This window comes from Rhopalosiphum padi, chromosome 4, assembly GCF_020882245.1.
Source record: "Rhopalosiphum padi isolate XX-2018 chromosome 4, ASM2088224v1, whole genome shotgun sequence".
NCBI classification, from domain to species: domain Eukaryota; kingdom Metazoa; phylum Arthropoda; class Insecta; order Hemiptera; family Aphididae; genus Rhopalosiphum; species Rhopalosiphum padi.
The window spans coordinates 33801321-33810654 of record NC_083600.1 but is presented as its reverse complement, the minus strand read 5'-3'; the positions used below and the strand labels follow the sequence as shown (position 1 = coordinate 33810654).

Here is a 9334-nt window from a genome sequence, read left to right as displayed (position 1 = left end):
GGTATATTGTTATACTTTGTTGGCTAACTCCGTATCGCTGCAGTCCCTACTTGCAACTGCGATGTGTTGCACGTTTACCCAACCCGACAGCAGTAAAGCCAGTAACTAATACTAACTACCTACCCTTATAATATATTCACTGGCTATTACACTACTACTGCTACTATTATGAAATAGTCTAGTACCCGGATATCGGCAGTTTGGCAATTCGTTTTGTTATTGTTGAACAACTATTAAAATAGGTAGGTAGGTATATTGTCATATAGTACCTATTATTATATATATTTTGTATACTTTCACCCGTTGCATACGATCGAAAACTCGTTATTATTACATAGGTAGGTACTGCGATATATTTACATCAGTTTTGTACGTACAAAAATAAAAAAACGTTAGGCGACTAGTATAAACAATTTTTCAAATGGATTTTATATAGGTCCCATTTTGATAAATGATAATAACGAAGTACAAATACACATATTTAATAAGCGAATAAAATTAATTTTAAATTCACAATAACGGTCTATTTCAATCAAATATCGTGTAACAGCCTTACTGGGTGTGATTCACACAGTATTGAAATTTGAAATATTCTGACCAAGTGGGTATAACTCGTTTGATCGTTAGTCCGTGTATTTAAAAAAATAAAATATTAATAATAAATTAATAACAGACTACGATTAAAGCTTAAAAGAATTTTAAAATATACCAATTCTCATACAGATACTATACATCTTTATTCCTTAATTCTTACAATTATACCTAAATGTATACGATAGTTGTCAAATCAGATTTTGAATATGCAGTTGCTTAATATACAATCTTTTTGGTCTTATACCGTCGTATGTTGGTCATTAACATAACAATTAGTGACTGATGCAGATATATATTATAATAACATATCAACAGATTGTTTAATATTTAAATTGTTAATAACTGTAAATTAATAAAAATCTTTTAATTGAGTAGTTCCTATTTAGTTTTCATTAATTTATTCAAAACTAATACATTTTTTTAAATATAATTTAGTTTGGAAGACCAGTTTGAAAAGTGATAGACTTTAGGCAATAGGTTGGAGATCTACACAATTATTAGGTAATAACCTTTTATCTTATTAATCAAAACTTTTTAGAACTAAATATTTCAATAGTAGTTAAAATTAACAAGAATAAACAATGTATTTTTAAATATCTTGAACAATTTTATCATTAAGGATATGAGAAGAATGATGATTAGGCATATCATTAAAAGAGATTAAAAAAAGTAAAACAATTTTTTTCAGATAATAATAAATGTACTGTTTCATGTTTGATAACAGCACACAACAATTATCTATTTCAATAGGTACATAGTATTGTATAACATTATCTAATAACCTAAAATAAATAAGTAATCAGAAAATTTGCTTATGAAGATTTCACATCAAATTAATTACAAAATGTACACAATTAAAAAAGAAAAAAGTGTAAACAAGCTTAACTTATAAGTCATATATTATATATACATATTATATATTTACAATTATATAATATAATAGACAAATACATGAACATACATGACATATACATAAATATATATCAGGCAAGTACACTGAAATAAACAATATCAACAATGTGGAAACAAAAAAATTAAATTTAAAATTGGTATTTTTTTTTTTACAGAATTGCACTTTTTTAACATCAATGTCTGTGAAGGTGACAAATAACATAAAAAAAAAAAAAACAGTTTACAAGAAAATACAACCCACATAAAAATAAAAACATCTAAAAATCTAGGACGAGAATATTTTTCTTAAACAAATAAACAAAAACTTAAACTTCTGTAATATTGTGTACAAGACTAACATATTGACTAGGTTTAGAGTCATGGCCACACAAAAATGTATGACTTTAATTTTTTTTAAAACTTTAAATGCTCAAATTTCCAAAATGGTCAATTAAGTCAGGCTTAAACTGCTTAACAGGTTAATTAAATTAGGCTTAAAATAGTATTTCACTGTATTTTTTACTAACTTTTATTTTTCTACAAATAGAAAATCCCAAACACTAGAGTTATGTATAATAAAAACTTCTAAGAAATTTTAAACCAAGAACAAAATTACATTATTATAACAACATTTAAAAATGTATAGAAAGATAATTTACTCAATATTTTTAATGAGTAAATTATCTGGACCAAATGGAAGTGATAAAAATATATAGTATATTTGTACACAGGTTTGTGGGCAGAATAACAAGGAATATACATAAGTATATACCATCATTAGATCACACGCACATATATTATACATTTAAGAATTAAAAATACCGACAATCATTACCCTATATTAATTAAAATTTATTTGCCAAGGTCATCAAAGCACAGGTAATGTTGAAGTTGTTCTCATTGGTCCGAATTAGACATGTTTGCGCCTTCTTCTTTAATTTCGCCAACTGTAGCATTGATCAGCTTGTTATCCTTTAATGAGATCAACTGCAACACTTGTTCGCCATTTTGCCCGGTGATGGCAACCAATTGATGTGGTACATTAATGGTTTCTACTTCACAATTTGAGGAATCCATCCCACCACCGGGCTCTGACTTGGGCATATGATGCATAACTGGTGTGACAACCTAAATAAAATAACAATTGTCAAAGGTAATATTTTATTTATTTTATTTGTATACTAGAAAACTGTACCTGTATGCTTCCTTCACTTATTTGTTGACAAACACTTTGGTATAATGAAGTACTTACAGGGACTGTTATCATGCTTGATACTGAAAATACAACACTGTACATATTATTAAATAATCATTAATAAATAAAAATAATAGTTTGAGTAATATAGAATGTTAATTATTATTTATTATTGTTATGATTTAATATAATAATATCGTTCAAGGCAGCTATTCATTAAGGCAATTTCTAGACAGTAATAGAATACGTGAATTGAGTCCCAGAAATACTTTTGGGTTGACGGAATTAAATTCAAAAAATATTTGTTGGTTAATTGAATTGAGTTTTCTTTTTAATACAGTTACTAATTTTTCGTTTATTAAGCACTTTTATTACTTTATTAAGTAAACTTTTTTTTAAAATCAAAACTTAAACCCATTAATTATAAAAATTGTTTTTTTCTTTTACTTAATATACACTCTATGATATTGCACTTGTAATAAATTATATATTCACAAATTATTGGGGGACAATGATATTCTTGAATATGAACCATCGAGTCATTTATAAATATACTTTTATCGTTAAGTATTAAGTATACTGTGCTAGATTCAATGGACTCAATTCAAACATATTAGAATAATAAATTGGACTAAATTCTATGTTATCCTTATTAGATACATAGCATGGCTGCTATACAATAAGTTCAATCACCCAAATTTCGTAGAAGTCAGATGATGATGACTTTTTTAATTTGAGTGAGAAAAACTTTGTTTAAGTCACATTAGATTTCATTTTTTTAATTAAGTTTAAACTCTGTTTAAATAATAATACTAGCAAAATATATTTTAAAACACTAATAAATGTATGATATAAACAGATGTTTGTTATAACTTTTGAAAATAAAAATCATTAGAATCTGACCATTTAATTAGGAATTAGTTTTTTTCTGAAATGTAGGTTTATATACTAATAATAATGTGTTGGCTCAGACACCTTAATTAATAATAAATCAGCATGGAAAACTAAATGAAAATATATAATATATATTATATTATCCAAATAACTTAGGTGCATGATATGATAAGTAACAAAGGTAACAAATATCCAAAATATAGATAACATTTAAAAAAAACACAATAAATCAATATTAAAAGTATTAACTTAACTAACACTAGAATTAAATATCTAATTTGGATTACTGGACAATAATTTATTTGAAAGAATCTAACTCAATAGGAAAGGGGTAATTTAAAGTTCTTTTTTTTAAACGTATTTAACTTTATTAGTTTAATTGTAATCTAATATTCTATAAGTATATTTCATAATAAGATTTATATTTTATAAAATATGTATAGCTATTAAAACAATTATTTTTATACTGTTCAATTATAATTTTATTCAACTTAATACAAATTTTGTTAAGATCAAAATTATTTTAATAACTTTTTTTTTTATAAACATATAAGCATATTTACCTTGTCCATCTTCACCAGTAATAATTATTTGACCGTCTTGATTTAATGTGGCCTCAGGTACATTATTTAATATATCTACAGTTACACCATCTTGATTTTGGCCTTCGCCAAGGGTATGAACAGAATGAACTGTATGGCCATTTGGTCCTTGTGAAGCATTTATCTATATAAAAAATATATACAAATATGTAAATGATCAACATTTTATAACTAATTTTTAATTTGTCAAAACAATACTTACAACTCCTTGAACATGAGCCTGAGTTCCATCAGGTAATGTAATTATTGGATTATTTGGATCAACATGAAATATGGACATTGACCCATCAACATTACTAATTGAATGAAGGAACGCCGGAGAATACTGTACCTATCAAAAATGTTCGTTGTAAATATTTTTTTAAATATTTTTGAATAAATTTCAAATTTAACCTGGGTGAGTTGCTGTTGTTGTTGTTGTTCCTGTGCATCTGGTGAATTTCGTGCTTCAATACTAGTTGCTTTTGGATTGAATTTGAGCACAGAAGTAACAATTGATTGACTTGCAACATTATTAACAATTGTTTTTGCTTCGTCTTCTTCGCAAAATGTAGGCAATAAGTCTTCTCGACCATGGTATTTATAACAGTTTATAACTATCTGTCGTAATGCTCGTGTCCAAGAAATCTAATAATACAATGAATATTAAAAAATGATTCAACAATTCTATTAATAATTACCTACTTTTTGTTTCTCATCTTCACATCGAGCATCCATTCTAACATTTGCCCAAGGTAGTTCATTGGGCCACCAAGGTGGTCTAGTACTTTCTCTGCCCCAACCAGGTTTCCCTCTACCTGATAAATAAAATAAAATCAATTATTATAATTAAGTATAAAACAACAATAATGAAACTCAAATTTCAATTGAACAAATCAAATCAATTTTTTGATGCAATATTAAAAAAAAAAAAAAGTATTGTACTGGTATTCAAATTGAATTAATTATTTTTATTTTTTATTTGTTTATAAATAAATGTGAATTTTCTTATGACTCTAATAATTTAAATTTGGCTCTGATAATAGTTAGGTAGGTCGACTGAATCAAATTATTCAAATCATAACTGTAAATTTAGATAATGTAAAATATGAACTTCTGTAGCCTTGTGTTTATGTACATAAATTAAAATCAAGAAATAATATACTCGTATCAGTATGTATTTGTATATTCATATGAAACCTATGGCAATAAAAAGTTTTGATCCTTCTAACATCTATAACATCCAATTTTCATTTTAATGTGAATCTTAGAATAGATTTTATTTTTAATATCCAAATAATCTTACCAGTGGAATACTTCAACATTAAAGGTATAAAAGCTCTTAATTGAGCCTGGGTCATTTTTTCAACCGGAGTTGGAATTCCATCAAGAATGAGTGGTGGTAGTTCATAAAGAGTAGGGTCATCTGGAATAGGTGGTGGTGCATGTTGTGCTAATGCAGTATCCAGTTGGTCCATAATAGTGGCACGTAAATTTTTTACCTTCAGATATAAATGATTTACAATATTAATTTAAATATGTTTTTCAATATAAATCTAAATGTACTTACGACATCTTCTAAAGGTTTTGCACCAAAGCATTTAAAACCTGTGGTTTCCTTTCCAGGTGTAGCTACTAATACAATTGCTTGTTGACCAACTCTGGTAGCAAACTCATCAATGGTAACCTTGAAAGCGAAATTTAAAATGTATACATTCAATTTGTATATTTTAATATTAAAAACTCACTTTGAGTTTACGTAGTAACCGATTGTGCTGTCGTTTTCGAATGGATGGATTGGTCTCAAATGAATGTGGTCTTTTGCGCTTTTTCGATGACACAATTGCAGCAGCAGCAGCCATTCCAACGGGTCCTGATCGACACAAACCATAACAAAGACCCCTAGTGTTCGACGATCCGCTATTGCGTTTTTCTACCAGCCAAACACAAACACACACACGCAAAACAAAAAAAAAAAAAAATAGTGCAAAACAAAATAAAGACAAAACATGCATAATAATTACAAAATTGAACCATTTTTTAATTGTTCTATATTTAAAATTAAAATAATATGTTAACAAAACTATGAAAATAAAAAATAACAACATAAAGTCAATGTCTATTGTTCTAATTATTTGTATAGTTATATTATTGAGTATTGTATGTTAAGATTATCTAGTGTTAAAAAGAAGCAGTGAATAATAAATAATAATAACAGTAATAATAATTAGAGCTGGGAAATCGATATACTTTGGATTTTTTCAAAGCTAGTTATATAATGCTTGATTTATATTATACACTTCATATATTTTTGAATCAGAATAAGAAGTTTTTTGAGAATTTTCAATTTATAAAGGTTATTAGAGAATAAAAGGTAAATTGAGAATTCTTTTTTCAGATTAAAAATATATGTAGAAGAATTTAAATTTAAATTGTGCAACCCTGAATTTTTTTTTAAATTTAATAAAAATATTTTTGGGTTCAAAACTTGTTTAAATTAAAAACTGTAAATACATTTTATAGGTGCATTATTTTAAATTTTATAGAAAATAAGGCTTTTTTTGAGAATAATATTCCCAGCCCTAATAATGAAAAGTGCAAATTGTTAAAACAGTAAACACAAATATTAACAAAACATTAAGCTAACCTGCTGCGGCAAGTTGTGCAGTTACATCATCTCCCATTGCTGCAGACATCAAATCACTTTTACTCTGGTTAGAGTCTCCGTCGCAGTCATCAGATGATAAACACCCATCATCGTCTAGATCGCTGTCTCCAGTCATGTTCATATCATTTCCACTACGATCCATCATAATAATAGTTTATCTTAAAAATGACCTATACATAATATTTTAATAAATCATTTATTAATAATTCAAATAGAATATTAGATATTTCAAGATCTTACAAGTTAAAAATTCAGTCAAATATTCAATTAAAATCCTAAGACTTGGACAATTTTAATTTCCGATGAAATGAAATGTCTGGTTGAAATCCAAATTGAATAGTCTATAAAACAAAAATATTAATAAACTTAATATGTTTTTAATTAATGCATTTATCACAATTATGAGCTATAATCAAATAACAAATATATTTGACAGATGAGTCACAAATATATAAGTAAGTACCTATTTCAATATTTATACAAATTAACATATTTTTATACATTTATAGATTATCTAATTTCTATTTATAAAATTGATGAACACTTCAAAACAGGATAACCTACGGTTGTTTAGTTGAAAACAATTATTACCTATATAATTTAAGTTTCAAAACTCTTAGAAATTGTTGTTTAAAATTGTAATTAAACAATGTTTTGACATTAAAATTATGTTTAAAAGTAATATAATAAACTTTTCTTACCCACTCATATAAAATAACAAAAATTGCCATAATAATCATGATAGTAAATTAAAAAATTGTATATTATTATTATAATTAAAGGTTGAAAAAAACAATTAGTAATTATAGTACAATAGGATTAATATTTCACTTGTAACATATTAACAATATTTATACAAACAACTAATACAAAATGAATCGTAAGATGAAAACAAAAAATTTTTTTTCTAATAAAATCAAAATTACATAAATAATACATTTAGTTAAAATAACTAATAACAACTTAAACAACTAAAAATCAGATAACATCTATTGTTTAAAAGATTTAATTTAATCCCAACTATTCTTATCTACAACCTAGTTAAGGATATTCCTGCATCAGGCTATCAACAGTATTTCCTAATGTGATAACAAATTTAATAAATAATAAATTTATTGTAAAACAAAACAAAATATTTGAGTAAGTCTGAATTCTTCACGATTTTTATATATAAACTATTTTAATAGCTTAAAAAATAGACTTAGTAAAATATTTGAAGTAGGCTATTGCTATATGAGTAAATTATTATCATCAAACGTAAACAAAGTTATGATAATCTGAATTACTGAATTGCTGATAAGAGCAAATAATTTGGAAATTAATAGGTTATCATTAAATAACTATGTTAAGATATAATTTAATGATAATTAATACAACTAAAAAAATCTCCTTAATTATGAATTTTATTTAATGTCGGTTTAAACCACATAATATACATGTAAATGAACTGTAAAGGTTTCCCATGAAACAACAATTTGATAATTTCTCCATACCTATGAATATAGTCAATTTCCAAAATTGATTATACATTTTGTTACGAACACGAATAAAGATAAAATAATTTTAATCCATTATTACAACTTAAAATAAAACAGTTTTGAATATTTTGGAATGCATATGGCATATCTAATTACCACTCGCAAACGGTGGATATCCAGCGATAGGTACTGGGCACAGGCGATTGGTAACCATACTAAAATTGTAGATAGGAATGATAGGAACAACCGATAATAAAAATAGTACTCATTCGTATGCTTGGGAATTTTTTTCTGTAAAATGTTAGAGCATCTCGACATTGAGATAATAATTATAATATAGATAATTTTGAAACTCGCAGCATGTTAATCATGAAATATGTTTTATGCCAATTCATAGGAGCTAACTCAGTCGTCAACACGACTCACAACGAACAATGTTGTTGTGTACGAGTACTTCCGAGATAACGGAGTAAACAAACGCTACGCATGAATGATAAGTGGCGGGACAAAGGAAACCGGACTACAGCGAAAATTATGTCATAATAACGTTAATATTAGATAAGGTGTCGGTTTCGAAATTCGATAGGATTAAACCGAATGAAATAGTAAAAATTGTATTACAAACACGATATTAGCGGGGGCGACGAGAGAAAAGACCAAATCCGAAAACACCGTCGACGTATCTCGGGGAATTTTGAAAACAAATTTTTTAACGAATAATCACTTCTCATGACCGGGGGGTATGTCTAGCGACGACATCGTCGTCGAGGGGGTACAACACACGCTTGCACGAAAATCTGAGAAACGGCTAAAAATTTCAAATCCAAAAACAAAGTATTACATTATTGGGGGAGGGGGGGCTCGACGGTGCGAAAAACCGGAGAGGTGCGTACAGCTTTCTCAGCAGAAAAACCGTACTAACCGCGGACCTGCTCCCCCTAAATTACAACTGCAATGACTGTCGGGTTAATGCCACCACCACGTACCATAGCTCCTATTACTAGTACGACAAGTATGACCGCCTACAACCGTA

General features: G+C 27.1%; 1 protein-coding gene across 7 annotated transcripts in view; it reads right to left on the bottom strand.

The window, feature by feature from the left end:
- Positions 1 to 1475: 1475 nt before the first annotated feature.
- The window catches only part of LOC132929076 (DNA-binding protein Ewg-like), an 8541-nt gene continuing 682 nt past the window's right edge, over positions 1476 to 9334 (bottom strand). For 2 of the 7 annotated variants that reach the window (XM_060994136.1, XM_060994137.1), the window contains exons 2-12: positions 7064 to 7164; positions 6803 to 6993; positions 5904 to 6088; positions 5726 to 5842; positions 5462 to 5657; positions 4861 to 4973; positions 4570 to 4803; positions 4379 to 4507; positions 4138 to 4300; positions 2681 to 2760; positions 1476 to 2613 (exon numbers count right to left, since the gene is read on the bottom strand). In XM_060994136.1, coding sequence (XP_060850119.1) covers positions 2383 to 2613; positions 2681 to 2760; positions 4138 to 4300; positions 4379 to 4507; positions 4570 to 4803; positions 4861 to 4973; positions 5462 to 5657; positions 5726 to 5842; positions 5904 to 6088; positions 6803 to 6968 — 1614 coding nt within the window. In that variant the 5' untranslated portion in view covers positions 6969 to 6993; positions 7064 to 7164 and the 3' untranslated portion in view covers positions 1476 to 2382. Of the gene's footprint in view, positions 2614 to 2680; positions 2775 to 4137; positions 4301 to 4378; positions 4508 to 4569; positions 4804 to 4860; positions 4974 to 5461; positions 5658 to 5725; positions 5843 to 5903; positions 6089 to 6802; positions 6994 to 7063; positions 7165 to 7524; positions 7544 to 9334 lie in introns of those variants that run through there. The other 5 variants (XM_060994138.1, XM_060994139.1, XM_060994141.1 and 2 more) reach the window with 5 other exon arrangements.